Consider the following 27,031-nt stretch of genomic DNA (forward strand, 5'->3'; position numbering starts at 1 on the left):
CGTTTCTTTTGAACTTTACTGTCCCATTTTAATTTTTCTTGTTCCCGTCTTCCTTAATTTCGATCTTGCGAATATAGTTTTGATTCTATTCTATTGTAAGAATACCAGAATCTTGGACCAGTTCATGCTTATTAGGATCTTGGAAGCTGCCTGTAGACCGACCTGGGAAAATTATGAACTGTAACATGATGTAAGATTTTTTGACTCAAAAAAATACTATTTTAATTCCATTCTTTTTTTTAATGTTTGCTTATTTTATATAAAAATGAAAACTAGAATATATCGAATAAAATATATTTTTAAAATAAAACTTCAAAATAACTGCTTTTAATAAAACAAAGAAAACTATGTTTTTTCAGTTCTTCCTAAATTTCTACTGTTTGAGAACCACTGACTTCAAGTAGCAATGTATATTGTTGTTAATAAGCAATATGGCATCCCAAATTAAAAATTAGTTAGTTAATTTTTTTTATGATTAAGCGTTTATTTCTTGTCAAACTTGTAAGGAAAGTTGGAGATTTTTAATTTTTAATGTGAGGTTAATGATTTCAGTTTTATTATTACTTTTTAAGTCATCTCTTTTAGATACTATTTCAATAAACTAAAAATGATGAAATGGGCTGTTCATTTGTTGAAAACAAAAAGAATGTGCAAACTAATTTCATTAGTAATTTTTTTTTTTTTTATTAAAATGTTGAGCGTTTAATTAATTATAAATAAAAATATTAAAAGAATATATATTTTTAAAAAAAATTATTTAAAAACCCTACAAAAAAAATAGCAATTGTACATATTTTAACTACTATTTAGATATTTTATGTATGGCTGGGGAAAAAATAAAGATTTATCAGATGCTCTATCCCCAAGTCATTGATACCTTTGCTTGGTATACCTTGATATGATATCAAGGTATACCTTGTATACCTTGATATCTTTTCTGCAGAATCATCGTCCTACATCATATATCTGACGTACTACTATATCTGACGTCTTGGAGGGAATTGTCTTTTAAAACTTCTATTCTCACGTACAATATATTCTTCACCGATTATGCAGTACGGTTTCAGAAAGGGTCTATCAACATCGTTCAATCTAGAAGCATTCTTTGCAATAACAGACCCTGCAATTGAACAGCAAAAAGGAGTAGATGTAGTATACTTTGATTCTTTGATAAATTACCTCATCACTTGCTGCTTTAAAAGTTGCCCAACTTTGGATTTAGTATGCATTACGTCAACTGGATAAGGTCTTATCTTCAAGGCAGAACTTCCTCGATGTGTTATGCTAGCAATATTTCTCGTTCCTTTTTCTACGTCTTCCGGGGTTCCACAAGAATCAAATCTTGGCCCCCTTCTGTTCCTTTCATTCATTAATGACATTTATGTAACTGATTGCAAATTCCAACTGTGTGCGGGCGATGTGTAATTATATAATATAATATTTGTACGATGAGTATTTTACAAACCAACTTAATGCCTCTAACGTGAAAAAAAACTCAGGTTGTGTCATTCTCAAGGAAGACTTCCACATCATATTACATTTACAGCATTGGTAATGTATCTAAAAAATAAAATGTATGAAGTGAAGGATCTACGAATCTTGTTTGACGGACGATAAGCTTCTGTTAGTAAAGCACGTGGAGAGATGGCGGAAAGCTAGAAGAAACCTTGGTCTCTTACAATGGATGGCGGGTAACTTCAGAAGCGTGAATACCTACATTCTATACAAGTCAGTTGTGAGGTCTCATCTTGAATACTGTACAGTCATCTGGAGTCGTGAATGTACTCTATTACGATTTAGAATATCCAGGAAAGATTTCTCTCGTGGATTAAGAGGAAGTTTCATTTTTCCCCATTTTAACAGAAGAATGTATCCGTCGACAATTTGACTTTCCTTTTCTTTCTGATAGAAGACGTCTCTGGAATGCCCTACATTTTTATCGTCTGCTGCACGAGAAATTTGTCCAGGAATCAGTTATTCAGATTCGAGTACCTTGTTCCTCGTTTAGGAATCGAACATTGTTTTTGTATAATCGAATGTCTGATCTATATCACCTAATGAGCATTGTACAGAAGTAGCCGATGCTTAAAATGAGGAAATTGATTTTTTTCAGTTCAATGAAAACAAATTCAAAAGTAAAATTAAGGAGGTAATACGCTCTGTATTGATTATGCAATAGGCCAAGGTTAAAATAGATAACATAATAACAGACTTTTATTATACTAATATTGTTTGTGCTCCGCTTTTTCTGTTGTAATGTGTTTAATTGGTGGTTGTATTCGTTTTATTTTTTCAAATTACAGTCATCTGTACATAAGTTTTTTGTTGGGTGTACAGTATACAAACGCTTAACTAGCTGTTCTGTTGTACTAAATAATTGATACAAAATATATAAAGAAACTTTTTATAAACCACTCTTATATTAAATGCACTATAAAATATAAAATAAAAAATATGTAAAATACCACTCTTAAGTTACGCAATAAAAGGTAAAAAATAATTTTAGATACAAACTTATCGAAACAGCCTAGGTTATCTTTCACTAAGAAAATGTGCATTTATTTAAACGAGGTTGTGTAAATTCAAAGGACAGTTTTTTCACTTAACAACTTAGGGGCATCTTAGCGACTTGAAAATGTTGCTAAAATGTTTTGTCATCAGGAGCAAACATGCATGCAAAATTTCAGAGCGAATGGATTAGCGGAAGTGCTTCAAAATTCGACTGAAAGGTTCCGTACCATGAATCGCACATACATAGTCCAAGAGAGAGTTAATATACGAGGGGTTAAAATAAAGAAAATATATGTTATTATTATTACTGATATCAGATTTTGTTAGTTAAGGTAGTAAATTATTTAATTGAGAAAAATCCTCTCGTAAAGTAATAATTAAAATAGAAATTTCAATTATCGATCAGTAGAACGTTAACGATCGATTGACTCATGAAGTTTCCATCCACACGTAACAGACCAAATTATAGTTAATATGAAAAATATAAGATGAATCTTTATAAGAAAGTTTTATATATTTATATGTTTTATTTCATAGAAATAAAATAATTCGATAAATTGTTTTAAATAAATTAATTGTTCCACTGAAGTTTTCAGGTATTTTAAAAAAAAATTTATGTTCGGCGTGCACGATCTATATGTGCGTTTATTGAACATATTTAATTTTCAGTAAATGGAATTTGAATTTATAATTTAAGATTATTTTTCTTTACGTTGAAATTTGTGTGCGATTATGAAGTGAATAAAAATGAGAATGGTGGTTAGGGATTTTTTATTGTAAAATTATCATTATTTAATTAATATTTTTTTTTAATATTGGTGTTTTTATTTTATCATATTTGTTTTAAGTTTTCGCCAAAATTTGGTGAACTATTGCTCTTGTTTTTCAGACGGTAATAAACTTTCCGATTGTTCATTGTTTAAATAATTAAAGTGTTTTATGATTTAATGTAGTTTAATGATTAGACAGATATTATTATTAAATTAGCACAATTAATATAATCCACCTTACCAGCACATTGAAATGTACTCTAGATCTTTCAGCTTACTTGGAAGGCATTTTCAGGGATTAAAATTAATATATTTAAAATCAAAAGTTTAAAAAAAGATAGTTAAAATTTAAAAACAGTCATGACTGTCCCAATCCTACTAGTATACTCAAAGTATACTATGATTTTTTAAACTTTTGACTTTAAATGTATTAATTAATTTTAACTCCTGTTGATGGCTTCCAAGTAAGCCGAAAGATTTAGAGTACATATCAACGTGCTGGTAAGGTGGATTATATTAATTATTAATTTATTCATTTAACATATCAGCGATACCTTGTCTGAGAAATTAATTATATTTAAATTTTTTTTTTTTAACGAGTAAAGTAATTTTTATAAATTCTTTTTAACGTATTTTATTGGTTGTCGTAACGTATTCTGTCCGTTGCTTGTACTTATGCAATCTTGGCAAGTATATTGGTGTCAGTACCTAACTCCTAAATACGTATTTAACTATAGTTTTAATTTACGAGGTGCTTTTTCCGGACCGTAACTTTTAACTGAAGTGAAAGATTTCTGTATGCGCAAGTACATTTTATATATGTACGCGGATTACCTCGAAGCGAGAACTTTATGCTTGTGATTCCATAGTAATGAATCGACCTTGATCGTAGGTGTGGTCGGGTGAAAGCAGAGCTTCGCTTAGGTCATGTTATAGTAAACTATATTAATCGTTCGAGGGTGGGGTGTTTCGAGTGAGGGTTGTTACACATAGTATTGCCTCGTCTCAGCTTGTATATAAATTGAGCTACCCTCTTCGATCAGTTATCATTTCTCGCTTGCTTTACTAGCAATACATACAACATGGCATACTCCGTGAGTAACATTGTGCTTTTATGAAATAAGTGATTAATTTTGTGATATTATGCATGTAGTTTTTTATTAAACGATTGTTGAATATTTTTGTGGATATCGTCTTTAAAGTGCTTCTTTATTTCTTTATAATATCGTTTTCGATTTTCGATTTATAAACGTATATTTTATTCGAACGCTTTATTTTTATGTTTAACATGTATATGTGATATTTGAAATCAAGTTTTGTTAAACTTATTTTCTCATTATATATATATATATATATATATATATATATATATCAAATCATGATACGACTAAGTATATATATATATAGATGTCAGCTTAACACCATGTAATATTTTCGTTTTTCGTCAGTAAATCAGTGGTCTATATTTATGGGTCGTTACTTTTTTTTTAATGGAAAATATGTTTTGTTTATATATTTTATAATTTACTTATATAATATGATTATTTATTTAAAGGCTATATTATATTTTAGAAATTTAAATTATTTCTACGACTAAAAATTATTCTGGGAATAAAAATTAAAATTTTTTTCTTTAAATTAATCTGAAAATTGTAATTTTTTTTAAACGTAGTTTTTTATTTATGGATATGAGTGTTTTTATGATTTATGTACTGAATAATAATATGAACTTATTAAACATTTTTACGATAGTAAAATTATTATTTTTAATTCAGACATTTGCAGTTTAGAATTTCTCTTTGCAGTCAGTTATTATTTACACCTGGAGTAGTTGCATTTAATTTTTATACTTCTAATTTATTAGTACATTTCAGATTCACGTCGTTATAAAAAAAATTCTGATATAGTTTTTTGTTGTTTAGTAATCACTTCAGAAAAATGTTACTTCATTATTATTTACTAATATTGTAAATTATTTTGCTAATGCGTCATTTTACACTGTTCTTTATGTTATTCGCTACTTGCTAATTTATTGCAGTGGTTGAGTTAAACAAAAAATGTATAAAAAGTAAGATTTTTTTACGAAATAGCTTTTTATTTTCACAATATGGTTTCTAAATTTGTCTTGCCTTAGTTGCTAAAGAATATTATTGTTTTTATTTTTTCCAATTGTTATGTAGAAAAATATTGATAAATGTGTTATATTTTGGTATTTAGGGGATTTTCATCACTTAAATTTCAGTTTTTTAGTTTTGAATTGTATTATATTTTGACGATTTGTCTTTATTTTGTTAGTTGGTTGTTCTCTGCGCCGTCATGGCCGCCGCCCACGCTGGTGTCATCAGCGCTCCTCCAGTATATGCTCCAGGAGCACCTCTTAGCTACGCCGCTCCAGTAGCTAAGGTCGCTGCTCCAGTCGCATACGCCGCTCCAGCTTACGCCGCACCAGCATACGCCGCACCAGCCTACGCCGCCCCAGTCGCTAAAGTAGTCGCTCCAGCTTATGCCGCACCAGCATACGCTGCACCAGCCTACGCCGCTCCAGTCGCTAAAGTCGTAGCTCCAGCTTACGCCGCTAAGGCCGTAGTTGATGCCGATTACGACCCGAACCCGAGCTACAGCTACGCTTACGATATCCAAGATGCTTTGACCGGTGACTCAAAGAACCAACACGAAAGCCGTCAAGGAGACGTCGTTCAAGGTAGCTACAGCCTTGTCGAACCCGACGGTACCAGAAGAACCGTCGACTACACCGCCGACCCAGTCAACGGATTCAACGCAGTCGTACACAAGGAACCCGCCGGTCACCCAGTCGCCGCTAAAGTCGTCGCTCCGGCTTACGCCGCTCCAGCTTACGCCGCCCCAGTCGCCAAAGTCGTAGCTCCAGCTTACGCCGCTCCAGTCGCCAAGGTTGTAGCCCCAGCTTACGCCGCTCCAGCATACTACCACTAATTTTTCATATCGAAACTTATACTTCCTGGCGGGTATCCTGCCATCGTTCCACCCCTTCGATAATTCTCATCGTCCTTAGCAAATTTTTTAATTGTGTATAAATTATTGGTATGAATGTTCTTCGTATTGCGTTTGTATGACTGATTTCTAATAAAACGTTAGTCAGTATTTTACTGTCTTTATTATTATTTAGAAATATTCCTTTAATTCCTATTTGTATTAAATTATTCAATATTATGATTAGGTTTTTTCGATTAAATCTTTTTTCTTCTGAAGGATTTTTTGGAAAAAAATAATTACATCATAACTAGTGATCATTAATAATTTTAAACATGTATATTTATTATCAAACCTAAAAAATTTAAGTTTGTATTTTTGATTTTTAACCTAAAGAATGAGCTAATTTACTACTATAGAAATAAAATTTAACAGTGAAAAAATATATCATGAATAGATTTCAAAATATAAAATAATTTGAGCAGTTCGATTGTTTAAAAATCATCTTCAGTAGATGTAATAGAATTAATAAAAATAAATGTTAAAACAAAAAGTAAACCATTAAAAAACAAAACTTAAAACCAAAATTTAGAAACTTAAATATTAAATGAATTAACGATAAAAAAGAAATAAGGAAAGAAAAACCTACACTTCAAACAAAAATGCAATTAATTTTTTTCTTTATACACATATATATATATATTTTTTTGTTTTTATTTATTCGTTTTTAATACATTTATTTATAGTCGTATCAACAATTAAAGTCATTAGCGACTTATCAGTGTAATGTAACAGTTTCGATAAATCTGTAGTCTTGAACAAAATCAGGTCGATTACTCTCGAGACGTGTGGTTTATTGAAAACCTAACCGCCAAAGAACACCGGTATCCACGCTCTAGTATTCAAATCCGAATAAACGTAATTGTCTGTCTACCTTTATTAGGATTTGAACCCGAGAACTTCGACTTCGAAATCACCTGATTTACGACGACGAGTTTACCGCTAGACCATATTTTATTTTATTCTTAATGACTAAATTTATTACATGTTCAAGGCTTTGTTTTATATAATAAACTAGTATTGATTCTCCTGCATCATCCAGTGATAATTGTTTAAAAATGAAATTCTCTTTTTGTAAAAAAAATAATTCAGCATATTCTCTTTATGATTTTATAATTTTTTGAATAAGTGTACCTTTATTTTTTTATGATTTCTCATCATTTTGCTGTTACATTTTTTTCAGATTTTTTATAATGTACTGAAATAGGTTTGTTTTTAAAGTATTTTCAAAAATTGGCCAATTTTTACTTTTTTTAGAGTACGTTTATGGTTGTTTTTTTAATTTTTTATTTGAAAAATATCATCAGTAAAATACATTTCATTAAAATATTTATTTTAATTTCATTACTTTATTTATTTATCTTACTATGGAATATAGTAATGCATAACAACCTCCAGAAGAATTCCTTTGTCGTTTCGTGTTTGTGATACGCTAAGTTTAAGGAAAAAATTCCTTATGTGAGCTTCATCTGGTAATACGTAGTTTTTTCATATCCCTTGGATTACTTCAAAGTATTGGTTCATCAAATTATCCTGGTGTACGCTATGCTTTGTTCATTTAAATTGGCGGAATTTTAAGTGATGAATTTTTAAACTTCAAAATTTTTTTAATTTATCTGAATTTGAATATCTTCAATCGGTTATTAATTTTGGGTTGTAACCTTTACACTCGGCTTCAGTTTATAATTTTCATATTTTATATGAAAATATAAACTCAAGTATATTTTGTGAGTATATACACTAGTAATATTAGTCTTTAGCGGACACACGTATCTGAAACATTGAAATGGAATCGTAAATTTTTAGAATAGCGTGTGTTGCTTTTACGTCCAACAGATAGCGTTGTTTTTAAAAAAAAACATAACATGTCTTTACCTGTTACAGATGTGTCATCTTAGGTATTTAAATAATAGGTATATAAAACTTTGCGCATATTCTAATGCAACGTTATGTCAAATAGGTGGTAAATATTTGTAATAGGTATCCTGCTCTTTCTATTTTTTTTTTCCTTTACATAGTAATTCTTTTGAATAGTAACATTATATTTGTATTTACTTGTGGCTGTTTATATTTTATTTACGCCTTAACAGTTTGTCTCATCTGTACCTACATGACAGTTTCGTTAAATCTTCTATGGAATTTTTCGTAAAAATTTCATTTTCGAATGTCTTTTTCACTTGCGCGGCATTTTGTTAGCATATTGAGTTGTTCGTTTTCTTTCTCAAAGCCTTCATAGTATTATATTTTATACTAGCAGACTCGGCAAACCTTTACTGTTGCTAAATTTGAGTATATATATATATATACAGATTAAATGAACACAATTGAACGTTTGATAAAACATTAACAAAATGAACATTGCGGAATTTCACCACCCTTTCCTTTTACCCCTTTCCCCTTTACCATTTTCATTTTATATTCCCTTTACCCTATTCCCTCTGTCCCTTTCCTTCCCACACTTCTCTTTCCCTTATTTCCTTTTCCCACCTTTACCTTTTCTTTTTTATATTTTCCCCTTTCCGTTTCCCCGTTTTTTACTTTTTCTTTTTTAAATTTTCCCCTTCTTTCCTTTAAAATTTTTCGATTTTTCCCTATTTCCCTTTTCCGATTTTCCCTTTCTCCCTTTTCTCCGCGCGTAAATCGGTTCAGTAGTTTTTTAGTCTTTAGCGGACACACGTATCTGAAACATTGAAATGGAATCGTAAATTTTTAGAATAGCGTGTGTTGCTTTTACGTCCAACAGATAGCGTTGTTTTAAAAAAAAACATAACATGTCTTTACCTGTTACAGATGTGTCATCTTAGGTATTTAAATAATAGGTATATAAAACTTTGCGCATATTCTAATGCAACGTTATGTCAAAATTTCAAAGCAATCGGTGAAGAACTTTCGAAGATTTAAGATTTTGAACAAATGAATATTTACATTTTTATTTATATAGATTTTTACATTTCTATTTTACTTTAATATTTTTTTCATTTTACAGTGGGTTGTTTTACATAAATTTTCCCAAAAATGAATTCTCTACAAGTATGGATATAAAATTTTCCGAATTTATTAGTAATTTATTAGCTTTTGTATTACAAACGTAAAATAATGTGTTTTTATACAACAAATCTTTCTGTTTTACGGCGGAGATTACAAAAACTACTGGAGAAATGATTGTGAAACCTGTTTTATTTAATTTTTCAAAGTAAAAAACATTAGAACCCATAAGTTTACCACTTAATTTGGGTTGCTCAGGAATCAGAGTGAAAAGTATGCTAGCCTAACAAGCTATGTCGTAATGACGAATAATTTAATGAACTTTTTTCATTATTTTCTCTAATAGCATGAGCTCAGAAAGCGTGATAAATACTACGTGATTCACTCTTTTTAGCCTATTTCTATATCTGTACTATTCTACTTATATATATAAAAATGAATGTTTGTCCCGTATGCTTTCGTATACCATACATCCGATTTCTATGAAAATGTGGGAAGTTGTGCGCACGCCCGCAAAGGGTTTCTGAATTAGTTTGGACCCGCTAGGTGGCGCTGGGGTCGAGATATTTCAAAAAATTCTATTTATAGTCCGATTTGGCTCATACTCATAATGTATATTAGTTACGTGAAAAGACCTCTGCAAAACATGGACCCGTTAGATTGTGCTGGGGTTGAAATGTTTGAAAAAATTGCATTTATGGTCCGACTTGGCTCATTATCAGAATATATAACAGTTACGTGAAAAGAAAAAGTTTTGCAAAATCTATACCCCTTAGGTGGCGCCGGCGTCGAGATATTTACATATTCTTCTGTACGTATAAAAGACAGTGTTCGTATGTGTGTCCGTTATAAACTAAAAAAACAACTGGATCGATTTACGCGCGGGTTTTTGCGGAATGGTTCGCGTTGTTTGGAGAAGGCCCTTTAAAGCTATTAAAATCCTCAATCTAACGTGTAGAAAGAAAGTTAGGGGTATTTTGAACCGACTACTGGGTTTAAAGAGTAGTTTGAATTAAATCCGATAGGTAGTACTGTTTTGACAATGGATTTATTTACATTTTGACTTTTATAAGGTGGAAGGTTAAATTTTTTGAAGTTCCGTAATGTTTTGTAAGTTTCTTAATGTTCAGTATTAATTGTGATGATTTTGCAGTCACATCTCTTTTTATTAAAAAGTTATTTCCCCCCGACTACAGTGATCAGTGAGTGGTTTGAATTAAATCGGATAGGTAGTGCTGTTGTTTTGCCAATTGGATTTATTTACATTCTGACTATTATAAAGTAAAAAGTTAAATTTTATGAAGTTCTGTAATGTTCAGTTTTTTAATATTTTATTAAACTTTCTTGTTCATTTAATCTATCTATACACTCAAATCTTGCAATAGAGAAGCATTGCCGGGTCTGCTGCTAGTTATTATATAAACAGGAAGTGGGTGTTTGTTTGTTCGGGACAAACAAGAAAACTACTCCATCAATCGCAACCAAATTTTTACTCATGTTTCTTGACATAACTGAGAAAGTTTTTAGATGTATTTTATCTCAAAATTTAATTTAATCGGCAAATTTGTGGAAATTTGCCGATTGAAGCACAAAAGTTTATGAATTGAATCAATAAACTGTGAATTGTTAGTCCCTATCACTGTGTTAGCTGGATTTGAACTGAATGATTCGAATCAATCGAAAAAATAATATCGCAAAAATAATATGATTAAATTTACGTTAAATAAATGAATAATAAAATTTAAAAAATTTCTGTTTAACAATAATGTGCTTCTCTTGGGGACTGCGTGTGAGTCTAGAATGGTGAGTTATGCGAGCACCTCGTGGGAGATTAGACCAATAATCACCTATTGGTAACAAACGGGATGCCCCTGAGGCGCTTTTTTGGGAAGTGCAATGGGATGCTCTTATAATACCTCTGCAAACAATCGTCCGATTTTCAAATTTCAAACGGGATATCTGTTAGTAAGATTGAAGGCTAACATTTGCATGCATCAGGTGCACTCTCATCTAACAAATCGCTGTTATTCTGAAATGTGTTCATATGTAAAAGTTTAGTGTTTGTTATCGCATCACGCAAGAAGCAACGAACCGATTACTTTCATATTTGCAGGATGCGTTCGTTTTATCTTAGGGAAGGTTTTAAGCCATTAATCCAGGCTGTAGCTCCCTTGAAGGTTAAGATATTAAAAATGTTTATTATTTCTTCGTCCCCAAGGAGGGTGAAGTTGTTAATTAAATATTATAAAAAAATTAAAGATTATAAGATTAGAAAAAATAGTTTAATCCTTTTACTTCATTATTGTATTTCTGCCAGCACGGCAAAGAAATAAATTATGAACTTTTCGTTGTCGAAGGTGTTTATACTTTAGTTACCATAGTTACTATTATTCTAACTTTTGTAGTTTAGTTTCTTTTTCAGGTTTCTATAAAGCCTGAATACTATAATTATTATTCTCACAATCATGAGGATAACGTACAATGCAGGGGTCCAGAAAGTGTAGTCCTCTGGGGGTAGATGGAAATGGCGACCGATGGAAGCTCTGAGGTTTCCAGGGAGCCGTTCCTCCTGGAAAATTGGAATGGCGAGCGAAGCGAGCTCTGCTCCATGGGGAAGACCCCGAGAGCCCCTGAGTTGGCTGCGGGATTCTCCTGGGTTAAGCTGAGCCCCGATGGTCCAGGTTCTGGCTTGACGGATCGGATAGTTTGTCAATAATTGTTTTACTTATGCAGATTTTTATATTTGTTATTGAAATCGGCTAAATCCGATAAATTTCCGACAAGAACGAAGGTTGGAATTTGTTTCAACAATATACATGTACGTACGTAAGTTAAGCGATTAGTAAGTTAATATTAAGTTAGTTTAGTACGCAGTATCGGACTGTAATAAATTTTTACATTCTTTCCCACACTTATATAATTATTTATGTATATACAAATATATAATATGAACTTTATTAATCCGGTTCTTAAACGTAGTTAATACTCGTTATTACTTATTTACTATCTGATTATTAGTTATTACTAATATCCTGCTATTTATTTAGTCATGTAAAATTCTGATGTAATTTGCAGTCGATGAAAGGTTCCTAGCTTATAATTTGGTTACATTATAAATCAAATGAAGAAATTTCCTCCTATATTTCGTAATTGTAATCTTTTAAATACTTAATCAATGTAATTAAATGTATTAACATCACCGTATGTTAGTTTTTCATATATATATATTTTTTTGTATTTTAATTTTGTTTAATTAAAACTATTTTTTTAAAATTATTTTTGTAATTGACCAATTCTTTTTCTAATTTCTTTAATTTATTCAGTTAAACTCAGTTCAAACCGAATATAAATCTACTTGTCTTTTGCATAAGATAGTATGTACGTATTTAAAATCGAATTGGTTGTGAAGAGAGACAGCGCACGCGCTCACATGCATATACATTAATGGAGACTTAAGGATAAGGGAGGTCTAAATCATCCATAACTGTTTTTTTTATTATTATTAAAATAATATTTGTTCATTTTAAAAAAAAATTCTAATACCGTTATCTGAAGATATTTCTACCGAAATAGCGTTGTTAAAGCTCACCATCCCGTGTTCCTTCCTTTATTGAAAGCTAAACTAATAATTCCTTTTTTAATGGTTGCTATAATGTAACCGACGAATGAAAATAAATCTGGCAAAGTATTCCATGACTTTCCCGGCTATTAATAATAAAAATTAAATGAGTTAAGCCAAAAATAATATATATTAGAAGTTGAGAATAAATTTTAAGGCAATTTTTTTCTAAAAAATATTCATTCATATGTTAACCTTAACAAGGTTGCTTAAGTAAATTTTTTTCTAAAACTGTCTTTCCCTTCAACAGAGGCTAGTGTAAGAAAAAGAAAATTATCAAAAAACGTTTTCTAGATTTTAAGTCCGGGGTCTATATTTTAGAAAAAATTTAGATTTTCAAAAAAAATGTAGAAAATTTCTTAATAGCTTTGTATATGAAGAATAAAATTTCAAAAAACTGAAAAATATTTAAACCAATGGGAGATAGAGCGAAAGAACAAAAAACATGTATTTCACTTTTAATAAGGTAGGGGTTGATTTCTGAGAATATCTTTTTGGGATTATTTATATCTCAACTGTAGGCAACAAATTGGCTTTAATAATGTTTTCATTAAAATGACTATCTGAAGAAAATCGTAGTTGGTTTTACCACGATTTTCCACAACCCGTTAACAAATTTAGAAAAAAAAAATATTATTATTATTGCCTCAAATATAGAAAATTTTAAGCCAAGTTTTAAGGTTATAGGTTTGGTCTATCCTGAGATATAAGGCGAAAAGCACTGCGACACACTTACGTAGATTTCTGCGTACATACGTACATACGTATGTAAACGTACATACGTAAACGTATGTTTACGTATGTAAACATGTACGTATGTACATGTTTTTTTGATCAAGATGTACTAGTTGGACTGTAAAACTTAAAGATTTGCTATAAACCCATTTTTGTTTTTCTCTTTAATACATTTATTCTAGCTATATTCACCGGGAAAGTTAAAGTAAAGGAATAGATAAATATCTTTTCTTACGTACCCTTTAAAATTTTAGTTTTTTCTTTATTATATTAAAAAAAATACGTAAATTATCTGTTTAGAAATTATTCTATCTTATAAACAGATAATGGGGATAATTTTTGGCGTACATTGCCATAAAACCTACAGAATTTCATCATTAAATTTTTCAGTTACATTTAAAATACAAAATCGATTAATTTTTTCCTGACTTAAGTAAAACCTTCACATTGCTGTTTCTCTTTTCTGTTTTTCCTTTGAAAGAAAAGGAAGTACAAAAGAAAATCATGGCAATATTAAGATTTCTAACAGTAGAAAGGATACGAGATACCTTTTTTAAAAAGGATAAAAGATTATTTCTATAAAATTGAAAAAATTGAATTTTTTTGATAGTAGAACGTAGAGGTATGGTATGATATAAAGTTCAACGAATTACTTAAAGAAATTAAAAAATCTCATGTGGACACCGCATGACTTCCTTGTACGCTTTAAATTGCATATACACATTTTTAAAAGTACGTAAAATTTTATTTCACTAATAACTTCTGATTTTTTAAAATTTTTATTGCTATTATTGAATTATTATTTATTGTAAATTTTTGTTAACAATCAGTGGTTAATAATTATTAATAAATCAATATATTTAAATTAAAAAAAAAAGAAAAGGAAATTTAGTCGCATTCGAACCGATGTGCGATTCCTCTTGTAAGATCCAAATATTTCATTATTTAAAATTTTATTTGGCTGTAACACTGGAACCAATGAAAATAAGTACCACTTAAGATATATCATTACCTTCTCTCAATGAGAGCTTATTATTGCAGTTAAGTCCAAAATCCAGATTTTTTTTGGATTTTGGGCGTTTTTTGGACATTTTTGGCTGAGTCGATTGCACTAAAAAATTCAAAATTTCAACATTCTACGGCTAATCGTGTTTGAGTTATGCGAGATACATACGTACGTACAGACGTCAACCCGAAACTAGTTAAAATGGATTTAGGGATGGTCATGATGGATATTTTCACTGAAATCTAAAACCGAAATTTTTCGCGATTACAATACTTCCTTTACTTCGTACAAAGAGTAAAAATGTACATTTATGTTTAAATACTTTATTAAAACCAGATAAGGGATTATTTCAGTAAATTATCAACAGTAAAACTTATTATTTTGTTGTAAATAAATTATTATTTACCTTTTAAATGATTATTTATTTTCGACCTTATATTTTATTTTATTATTCATACCCGTTTCATTTTGTTACAACATATGTATGTTTATCTACTAATAAATAAGCAATAAACTGTTATATACTTAATTGTTTGATTGAGTAAATTATTTTGTATGTCTGTGTGTGCGTACGTATGAGTCGCCATTGCTTTTGGCCATATATCTCAGGATTTACCTTATTGATTTTGTTCAAATATTTCTATATTTGAGGCAAAATATTATTAATTTTTTTTTTCAAAACTCGTTAAGAGGTGAGGAAATATCGCAAAAAAACCGATTTCAATTTTCTTCATTGATGAATTTTAGAGAAAACTTTATTAAAGTTTATTTTTTACCTGCAATGCAAATATAAATAATAAAAAATGTTTTTTTCAAAAATCAACTCCCACCTCTTAAAATTGGAATATTTTTTTCTTTTGCTATATCTTCCTTAGATTTAAAATTTAAATAATCTTCATATATTGAGCTATCAAGAAATGTCTACAATTTTTTTAAATTATACACCTCCAACCTAAAATGAAGAAAAGATTTTTGGAAATTATTTTTTATTATTTCAGCCTTTATTGCATTTGGAGTTAAATTTAAAGAAAACTTTATTTAAGCAAATTTGTTATCCTTAAACTACGTATGAATTTTTAAAAACTACTAAAAACGATTTTTTAAAAAAAAATATATTCCCCAACACTAAAAAATATTTTCTGTTTACTAGTTTTGGGTCTCTTTTAATTTTTATTAATAGCCGGCAAAAAATTATGCAATACTTTACCAGCTTTTAATAAAAAAAATAATTAAAAATATAATCAATCATTGTGTAATTTAGGCTATATCTAATGGCTGATATTTTTAACAATTACTATTAACGAAACATTTGCATTAAAAAATAGAAAAACATTTTTTTAAGGTTAAAAAGTTATTAAAAATTACTATTATACGTTAATTTAACATTATCAACCTTGCAAAAATGTAACTTAAATTAAAATGAGATATATTACTTAAGTATTAAGATTAGGTATCTAGGTATGGCAGGAATGTAGGGTAAGTGAAATTGACTAATAATATTAAAGTAAATGTGTCATTTGGAAATGGAATGCAGGTATAATTGCCCTGTATTTTTTCACGCTTCAACTAGCCTGAAGATTGTGTAAAATTGATTATGTTATTTTTTTTTAGTTTCCTTTTATCTGTAATTTAAAATTTATGAATGGGTCGTAAATATTAAGATTAAAATCAGTGCTTCTATTGTTATTCTAGATTAACCATTTTAAATGTCATATTAGTTTTAAGAATGAAAACTTTTTTATGTGAAGTTCTTTTCCATCGACTTAATATTTTATACAGAATTGTTTTATCATTCAGTTCTACGTAGTGAAAAGCTGGTAACTAACCTGTAATACTTTGCTGGCATTGGTTACGTTATTTATGTTATATAAAGGAAAAATAATTATAAATGAAAAAAGTTACCTAAGATTTTATATTTTGGAGTGGAGGATGATTTACGGTGAAGTTTTATTATAAAATTATCATTATATGTTTAAATAAACGAAAAAAAAACGTTTTAAAAATTAAAAAAATCGGTATTTATATTTTCTTCACCCCACCTCCAAATCACTTAACAAGAAATTTTTTATGTTAAATGGCAGACACTAAAAAAAAAATCCACTAAAAAATGTACAATCAATAAAACGTTACCTAACATTTCTTTTTTTGGGGTGGGGGATGAAAATTACAATGGAATTTTATTGTAATATTATAATATTATTATTAAAGGTTTATTTAATATTATTAAATGTTTAAATAAACCAAAAAAAGTTTTTAAAGAATCGATATTTTTAAACTTTGATCAGCTCTCCCACCCACAACATTGCTCCCAAAGTTTTACTTTGAGTCGCTTGGCACTACCACTATTTATGCCTTTATTTTTCCTGTTTAGCCTCCGGGAATTACCGATCAGGTATTACTTCAGAGGATAAATGAGCAAGTGTAAATGAAGTGTAGTCTTGTACAGTCTCAGTTCGACGATTTTTGAGATATGTGGTTGATTGAAATCCAACCACCAAAGAACACCGGTATCCACGATCTAGTATTCAAATCCGTATAAAAGTAACTGCTTTTACTGGGACTTGAACGCTGAAACTCTATACTTCTAAATAAGCTGATTTGGGAAGATGCGTTCACCACTAGACCAACCTGGTGGGTTACTATCACTATGCCTAGGAAAGTATTACAAATCGTTCCGTTAATAAACAGGCAGTAAATACTTGTTGGTTACAATGTGAAATAAATTAGACTTCAGGAGAGATGTATGTGGCATTATAAATGGAAGCCATATCGAATCAATGTGAATGTTGGGTGACAAACTTGATGTCTTTTTCAGTGAAATGAGACCTCAATTGAATTTGCAAGTTGTCTCAATAAATTTTTATATGCTTTTATAATTGTGAAGTCTTTTTTGAGTCGCCCAGTATAATTGAATAAGAACATATCTGACCTTATTATCTTTGCTTGCATTTAAATATTATTTATTGAAATTAAATCTCGTATGGTGTTTGTGATGATCAGGTATTCCCGCTTCGGTGTTTTAATTATAAATGTTTTCCCAAAATTACCGCTACACTATCGAAAATTACCTCTCCTTATCGAAAGGTTACATCCTGAAGTATTTACTACAGTTTTTACTTGCAGTGTTATTAAGATTCGTTGCATTATATTTACATATACATATTTCATGTTCTTAATTAATTAGAATTTACGATTATTAACTTAGAGATTTTATTATTCTTATTAGAATTGTGTTAGAAGAAATCTGTCATAAACATAAAGGAATTTATTTTGACATTAAGAAGCTAATAAATTGTTTCACTCTATATATATATATATATATATATTTATATTTAACCGTTATTTAGCCTTAAGGTAAATTATCTAAAAACTTTTACCTTCTTTAAGATACTTGTATTATTTTCTTTTTTTTTCAGGTATGTTGTTTTTACGAGGTTAAGCTGTCCAACCTTACCTTTAACTGTAAGTTAATTAAACTATTTATTAATAGTTTCTTTTATGTCTCTATCTTATTGCCCTTGCCCTTTAATTTTTGTATGAAATTTATTATTTCCGTTGTATTATTTTTTCTCCCAAGGTATTCCAATTCTTCATTTGAAATTAAATATCATTTAAATTATACTTAAGTATGAGCTTAGAGTATATCTTTTAGTTTTATTTTTTTATTTATATAATTGATGATTTTCTTTTATATTAGTTAAGTATTGATTTTAATCTTTTTTTTTTCAATTATTTATTGTTTGTTATATATATTTATTAAGGATAAAGTAACTTTTATTTCTACAACCTTGATAATTGAATTGTTTTTATCTTTCGTATAGCACCGAATAGTTGTTTTTTTTTTATGTTTCCTATGTACAAACAATAAAATATCTTTATCTTATTTAAACTAAAAATTTGTATTTAGTTAATTCACATGTTGTTTATAAGTTCAGATTCTTGAACCGTACGGTCTTAATAGTTAGTTAAACAAATATGTCCTTGGTGGTGATTTTTGTCCTAATTCTTTAATCACATTTCCGTTTATTATTTTTCCTCCGTTATTTTATCTGACCTTGATATAAATATTTTTTTTTTTATATTTAATATAAGAAGAGCTTTATTTTGTAAATTTTATTATCGTATAATAATAGGTTTTTAATGCCGATTAAATAAAACAGTTCTTATTATACTTGTGATGAATATTTCATAAATAGATTTTTAATTTGAGTGCTTTATTATAGCAATACGCCGTATTTGTGAACTGATAAATATTTTATAGACCACGCTACAAAATCGTATCCAAAAAAAAGGAATTTTTGATAAATTAAAGATGACGTAAAGCATAATATTATGAAAGATAATACTTCGTTTTGTAAAAAGTAATTTTTTCGGCGATAATTTTTTAATAGTAAATTCCAGGTGAGAAAATTAGTATGATGCTACCCTACAACAGTTTTCTTATTTTTTTTTTAGACTATTATAATTAATTAAAAATTATATTGTTGCATACATGCTGTGAGTTACATGATATGAGTTAGAAGTTGCTCTTGAAAATAGCACTATTATTCCCTAAAATAAAAATTGTCACAAGATAAATTTACCAAAAAAATTTTAATTGATTTCTGGGTTAATTGATTTCTCCATGCTTTTCTCGTAGCTCTCAATGTATTGTAGCATTTTAGCATTCTTAGCCTACAAAAATTAGAATGATACCTTAATTCTGTTAAGTATAAGGACTGGCTGTATAATAATAAACATCATTACTCTCACAGAAATCAACTCTTAAATATTTCTGTTTTGTATAGGTTATTTTATAATAGGTTACATGCGTCACAACCAAGATAAAAGATTGCAATAGATAATGTAAATAATAAAATTAATGTACGGTTTAAATGTTAAAATTACTAACAGTAAATTAGCTTTTTATTTATTTTATATACTTCTTTTACTAAGCTTTCTGTATGTATAAGTGTTTTCATACGTATGTGGTAAGGGTATGTTTTTTTAAATAATTACCGTTTTGATATATGTCGCTCCAGCGCGGCTGTCGCCGTTTTGCGCATGTGCATTGATTAACTACATTTATTGGCTTGCTGCAGACGCCATTACGTGGTTGTTAATCTTTGTTTACAGTTTCCTGTGCGTTCTTAAAATACTTATGACTATAGAAAGTGCCGCCGATTGTGAAATATGTACTGTAATTCTGTTTTTAATTACAAGAGGTACGAAAGCGGCCGAAATTCATCGACAGATTAGTGAAGTGAACGGAAATAGCGGTATGTCCGACGGAAAGGTGAGAAAATGTGTTAGGGCATTTAAAACGTTCTATATTGTAGTGTAGGTTTACGTAATACATAAAAAACTAATTTATAGAATATTTGTTTGACGAGTAGCACTTCGTCCTTGATTTCTAAGACCATGCACAAATCTGTTAACAGTTCTCATATCTGTTATGAACTGATAACTGTCCTCAATTAAATTGTACAGAAAAAAAAAAACATTTTTAGATCATTTTTAAGCATTTTTTAGATTTTTTGGATGCAGTCATTTTGAGCGAAATCAGTCATTTTGCTAGCTGAATTAAACAGTTGCCACTATCATTCGTAGTACAAAGGATTCATAGTACAATCTTACGAGAATCAAAACTTGATTTTTTTTTAATATCTAAATAGATTTTTTTAAGAATTCTGAAGAAAAATGTTATACATCTTCAAAATTATAAAGTTCTTTTTCAATTCCCCCCCAAAAAATAAATGTATAAAATATACATATAATATAAAACGATTATTTAAAAAAAAAAATCATAACCTCTTAGTATAAGATATAAATTATGCATGGATAATTTTTTTTATCGTGTTAATCAGGTAGCATACACTTAGGTAATCATGAACTAGGTAATCATTATTACAAGTGAATAGTTCCCTATTACATTTCTCAGTGCGGTACAGTTTGTACAGAATAACCGTGTTGAAATACGAAAAGCCACCAAAAACATTGTTCGAATATGTCCACGAAAGGGAGGTGGGCGCATCGCTTCATCACACACATTGAGCTTGATCACGCAGGCTTGGCTGGGAGAAAGTTTGGCGAACTAGGGTTCTGGTTGACACAATTCCTGACAGGCCATGAGGTCTTTCGTTCATACCTGTGTGGATGAAGAAGAGCTGAAGAACCGTTCTCCTCCTACTATCGGAACTTAGACACGCCGGAGCACGTGATATTTCAGTGCCCGCGGTGGGACGAGTAACGCCGCGACTGTGCTGCCGTAACTGTGTGTCTCGAGGTAGGGATCATCGTTGGAACGATGTTACGCAGTCAAAGAGTCGAAGTCCACCGGACTTCGACACTTTAACGGGTTTTGTGTCGGGAGTACTTGAGTAAATGAAATATCGGGAAGCGAAGAGATTAGGGACAGCTCCGTACGGAGCTGCCGTTCGCCCGTGTTGCACGGATGAGTGGTGGTGATGAAGTGCGGGGACTCTCGAGCCCCTGAGCTAAAACACTGAGTCCCGGCGGGGCTGTCCCTTCCGGGGGTCTCCCGGTTAGAGGCGAAACACAAAGGACCGAGTCCCGGTTGCTGGGTGATGGAGGCCGGGAACGGCATAGTCGGGCCTGGCGTTTCCATTTGTCGGCTACAGGCGAAGACAACTCCTGGAACCGTGTTCATTCTTAATTGAGGGTCTGGTTCCGGCAGACAGGGCAATAAAAAAAAAGTTGGTTTAATTATTTTTTGTTTGTTATTTTTCTAAAATATTTAATTTTTTTTGTTTTGTAATACTGATTTCTGTTTCGTTTAATACCTAGTTAAAATATACCACATTTTGATTTGTTATCTTTTTAATAAACTTCAAATTCTTACGTTTGTATTTAGTTTTTGTGGACTTTTTCATAACATTTTGTCGGAATCAGATTCTCTACAAATCTTGTTTAAAACCTTTTATATTTATTATAACGTAGAATGATGTGTTTTTCGATCCGAACACTTGTTTTTCACCGTAGATTTCCCAAAAATTACTAAAAAAACAGTTCTGGTCCTATTTTTTTTTCAGGTTAGATTTCATATAAACCCAATAAATTTATTCCTTAATTAGGGCCCCAAGAATTACAGTCTAGCTCAATTTTACCGAAGGCGCAAAAATCAGGACGAAATCTTTCGCCGATTGATACTTGCTAACGTAGCTTTTCCGAACCTGTGTTTATGGGAACTTTCTTTTTTATTTATTTTCACCAGTAAATGATCGCCCAGGAGTTTGTTATATTCTACGTGAATCATTCTGTATACATTTTCAATGATGAAAATGTGTTTATTGTGTAGCCGTTAACTGAAGGTATAAGGCCGTTCTTCCAGTGGAAGAGGCTACGAGTGACTAGAACATCACGCGAGTATTTTCGTAGTAACGCTTCTAATCCCAACGAAAAGAGTGCAACGTGCCGCGTCCATTGCGAGCAACTGGTCACATCAAGCGACAGATTCCCTTGAATTAGGGTTTGTCTCTCGTGGTCGCCATTACACTACGGTTTCGTTCAACCTGTGTTTAATCGTCCGCCTATCGTCATAAACAAATTTTAATATTTAAACTCTGTTTTTGTTATTTTTTCGTATTTGACATGGATATTAATAGTGAAAAATTGATCAGGCTGTTTATAAAATAATCACCTCTATGGAATATGATGGACAAACGTTATCATTCGCGGGATGTACAACGCAAATCACGGACGGTCAATCACTTTTTCAACGCCTTAAAAACTACAACAATCTAAAAAAAACTGTAGATACCAATACTATAAGTACTATATAAGTTTTGTACAAAGCAAACTGACAGTCGCGCGAACTAGTCTGTAAAGGACGAACCGAGTTGCTCATAATCGTAGAAACCAAAGTTGGTTGTAGTCGTTCGTAATCTCTTCCAGTGGTCGAGGGCCTAAATCGTATGGTACCTTTTTTTCTCTATAGTAATAATTATATATAACTATAATAAAGAACATTTTGATATCCAATTTTTCAAAGCGAACATAAAGGATTTTACTTTGTAATTTAAAAAAAAATAAGTATTCCTGAGTAAAATTCTAATCGCTTAAAAAATGGCAGATAATTTTTAAACCATCGGCCTAAAAACTTTCAAATAAAATACGGAAATTGACAAAATATTAATTATGCAGTTTAATATTTTCGTCAATTTTAGTAGTGAATGTGGGTTAATAAAAAAAATATATATTAAAGAATAAAACTTTTTCACCTTTCTTTATCAAGAAATTATTAAGTTTCAAAAAATATATTTAAAAAATACGACAAATATAAAAACTATAGCTGTTATAAAAAGTAACATCTCAATATAATTACAATTGTTTTTTATTTATTTATTATTATTATATTTTTCGTTCTAACAGATATTAATGATAACTATGACCTGGAATAATACAGAGAAAGTAAAAGCGAGTTGTTATAAATTAACAAGCAATTGATTTTAGTCCTACATACAGATTTTCATTATTGTTATTTTATTATTATTATTATTGTAAAGGCTTTTATTTTTTCATTACCTATAAACTATTACATGCGTCTTAGTTGATACTCGTGCAATTTTCAAAGATAGAAATAAATACAGTATCAGCAGAATAAATATAATAGAAATTATGAGTTATATACTTATCAGTAAATAAGAAATATACGCATTACAGAATTATATAGAATGATTTTGTATTGCGTATATGGCATTTCTATTATGTAATCCTCCTTAATCGTTTGTGCAACTATATAGCATCATCTCAATCATCTCATTACTATTTTTATAAATGGAAATATCATCCCTTCGTGGCATCTTTTTACAGGCCTATACTGTTGAAGGTTGATTTATTATATATACGTAATATTTGCGTCGTTTCTGCGTGGAATACGTTGGTTTAGTATAAAGTGCACGTAAAAGGAAAGGAAAATACGGTCAGGATTTTATATTGTTTTGTACTAATAGTTTGTTTTACCAATCAACCGGCCGTGTTTTTTCCCATGATTATTGGTCCTTCATTACAATATTACTTTCTTTGTCTTTCTTTAAAAACTAATGTTTATAAAAGAAAAAAGAAAGGATGATAAATATCATTTTTAAAAGGTTATAGCTATTCATTCATTTTAACTACATATATACATTTACATATGCATAAAGTAACTTATGTTTATCCAAACAATCGTTAGTTTAATCAATCGTTTGTAATGTTATTTCATCGTGATTCTATTTCAATATATATTTTTTATTTTTATTTTATTATTAGTGAAAGTTTTTTTTTTATATTTACCTTAACTTTATGATGATATTAATAAAAATTGATTAATAAGAAAATAGTTAATAAATTAAAAAAAAAGACGGTAAACAAAATAGATTGTTACAGTAGAGGCTATAAAAAAATTTAAATATAGGCTAGTTAAACGAGGAATGAATGCGGTAAGTACACTTGTTTTCCTGCTTCTATAGCGTGGCAATGTATACCGTTCATACAGACTGGATAACAGCTATGGTTTTCTATTTGATGTTTTAAAGTGATGATATGAATAGAATGGTACAGTTCTTTTTTCTGCAAATATACGTTATTTATAAAATTAAAGTTTCTTGTTTAACTAATGAATTAATTCACTATAGAAGCTTACAAAGAAAGCTTATACATTGGAATATGAAAATGGAAATTTCTACCTTATGAAAAACTCCACGTTTAAAGGGGATCGAACCCGGAATCTCCGGATATAAGGCCGAGATGCTACCACTTTGCATCGGAGATCGGGAATTACTTATAGTTTGGGTTTTTTTTTTGTAATGGTTGAATGCTTTTACAGTTGTCAGAAGGTATATATGTAAAGATTACAGGTTGAAAAACGTACTCCAAAAATTAAAAATATAGCGTATAAAAAACTTAATTGAAAATTTGTTTACTGTGTCAATCATTCGTAAAAAAAAAGCTCAACATGTTATACAGCGGTATCCCGAGAGGCGTTAACGAAAGTTAAGGCACTAATTGAGAAATAATAATAAAAATTATTATTCCAATTAGTGAAGGAAGTGAAACCAAATACAAACGGTCAGATTGAATAATTTTTGCTAACCCGTTTTACAATTTCAGCTAAATCTCAGCTATTTATTAAACGATTTGAATAAATTATGTATCATTTTGTTCACATGAAAAGTCAAAATAAAACATAGTTCGATAAAATTTTTTTTGGAGCTATTAGTGATTAAAAAATTTTAATTCCTTAAATTTTGGAATTTTTACACGTAAAATGTTCAAACTGTTTACTTCTTATAACGATGTTGTTAAATACATTTATACCAAATCTTATTGAAGTATTTCAATTCCTTTTTAAAATAAAATGGTTTTATTTAAAAAAAAAAAAAAATGAAACAATTCCTGACAGATGAATGAGGGAAAATAAAACCAGATAGGGCGTATGACCTCATGAACGTTTATGTTTATTTTAATGACCTGAATCAGTGTCATAAATTTGGCCAACATCTTTCGGGATACTTTTTTTAAAAAGTGCAAAAAAGAATTATAGACATGTTTACCATCTCATTTACTATTATAATACTGCGTTATTTTAATATCGGGACGTATCGCTCTATATTTTAAAATTTAAATGGTTTAATCTGAAATTTCTATATGCATATGTTCTGGGAAAGCAGAAATTTTTGTGACCGCACTCAACATAGATTAAGAGCAAAAATGAACAGTGAATAAATGAAAATGTATTTTTTTATATAATTATATCCTTCTGTCTGTAGCAATTTATTAACCTATAATTGTCTGTAATATCTGAAGGCGGGTCCATAGTACGCTATGGCATCCCCTCCACTGCTTTTAACACCACTCGCTGTCTTCTCACATCAGCAGCCGAAGTAGTATATTCCAAAAGTCACATCAATTAATTTGCAATGACTTGCATTGTATCTAATTATGAATTCACTATTATAGTAACGAAATATTTTCTGGTATTTTGTTATTACAAATAAAATTATTTATGCCTAATATTTTGTTCAAGATGTATATATGAAGTAATAAATTTATTCCTTGAAAGTATATGTTGTTTTTTTCAAGTATGTTAACTAAGGATATACATATATATAAATAAACAATAACAATGACGTAATACAAAAGTATATGAAATGAATTGTTTAATTATTATAAGCTACAATGTTATGATTTTCTTTTGGCGTAGTTATTTGCGAAATTACTTTTAAATAGCACGTACGCATTTCTTTTTATATTTATTAATATTTTTATAATTTAAAATTCATTTTTACGACAAAGTGTCGTTATTTTTAACGTATGTGTCTGAGTGATTATTAAATTGTAACTTGCGAGTAAACTGTAAGTATTTTTGTCGTAATAATGTTGGTGATGGTGATTATGAAATAGAGCGTCAGAGTTTTTGCAAATCTGTACGTTTTAGGATCTAAGTAATTTATCTAGATCAAAAAAACATGCATGGTAGGTACGTATGTACTTCGCATAAACTTTTGGCCTTATATGTCAGGATTACCCTTTTTCTTCGAATTTGGGCTCAAGTACTTTTATATTTGGGGAATTAATCTTTTTTTTTTTTTTCAAAATTCGTTAAAGGGGTGGGGGATATCGCAAAAAAAAATTTCGAGTTTATTCAGAGGCATTTTAAAGAAAACTTTATTAAAGCAAATTTTTTACCTACCATTTATAAATAAATTCAAAAAAATCAACCTCCCACACCTCTTAAAATTGAAATGTATGTTTTCCTTTTGTTTTACTCTATCACTTTTCGGTTTAATTATTTTTCAAAAATATTTTGATTACTAATGTTCAACGTTTAACATAATATCTACAATTATTTTAAATGTTAAAACCCAGACCTAAAATGAAGAAAAGTTGTTTAAATTTGTTTTTTCTTATTTTAGCCTTTATTGATGGGAGCGTTTGGTTCAGAGAAAACTTTATCTAAGCAAATTTGTTAAGCTTAACCTATATATGAATATTTTTCAAGGAATTTTACTTAAAACTTATTCTCCTCCTCTAAAAAATTCTGTTGTTTCTCTAATTTTAATTTTTATTATTAATAGCCGAGAAAGACATGAAATAATTAGGCATTTTTTATGTTGCCATAATATGATTATACATAATTGAAAATAATGCGAGTTGTAAGTTACTACATATTTAATTCCAACTCCGTTTGATGCAATATTTTGTTTCAATTACTCGTGATTAATAGAAGTAGCACAATCTGTATATATTTATAACATTGTTCTGGTTGATGAATAGATGAATAAAAACAATCGATTATCTGATAGATTTGTTATTCCGTGACTCATCATTATTTTTTTTATCATGTAATATATTTTCAGAACTTGTACAGTATATTACAACGCTATTACGTGGTAGCTTATCTGTTTACTTTTATCT

General features: G+C 29.6%; 2 protein-coding genes across 2 annotated transcripts in view; one reads left to right on the forward strand and one right to left on the reverse strand.

Annotated features, from left to right (window-relative positions):
* Positions 1-27,031, reverse strand: part of LOC142328338 (uncharacterized) — a 94,647-nt gene that overhangs the window by 36,349 nt on the left and 31,267 nt on the right. The gene's annotated exons all lie outside the window — the stretch shown is intronic.
* Positions 5,598-6,293, forward strand: LOC142327478 (cuticle protein 18.6-like). Its single transcript, XM_075370589.1, has one exon. The coding sequence runs from the start codon at positions 5,598-5,600 to the stop codon at positions 6,231-6,233; it is 636 nt and encodes a 211-aa protein (XP_075226704.1). The 3' UTR covers positions 6,234-6,293.

The sequence above is a fragment of the Lycorma delicatula genome, chromosome 7 (assembly GCF_047948215.1).
Source record: "Lycorma delicatula isolate Av1 chromosome 7, ASM4794821v1, whole genome shotgun sequence".
Taxonomy (NCBI): domain Eukaryota; kingdom Metazoa; phylum Arthropoda; class Insecta; order Hemiptera; family Fulgoridae; genus Lycorma; species Lycorma delicatula.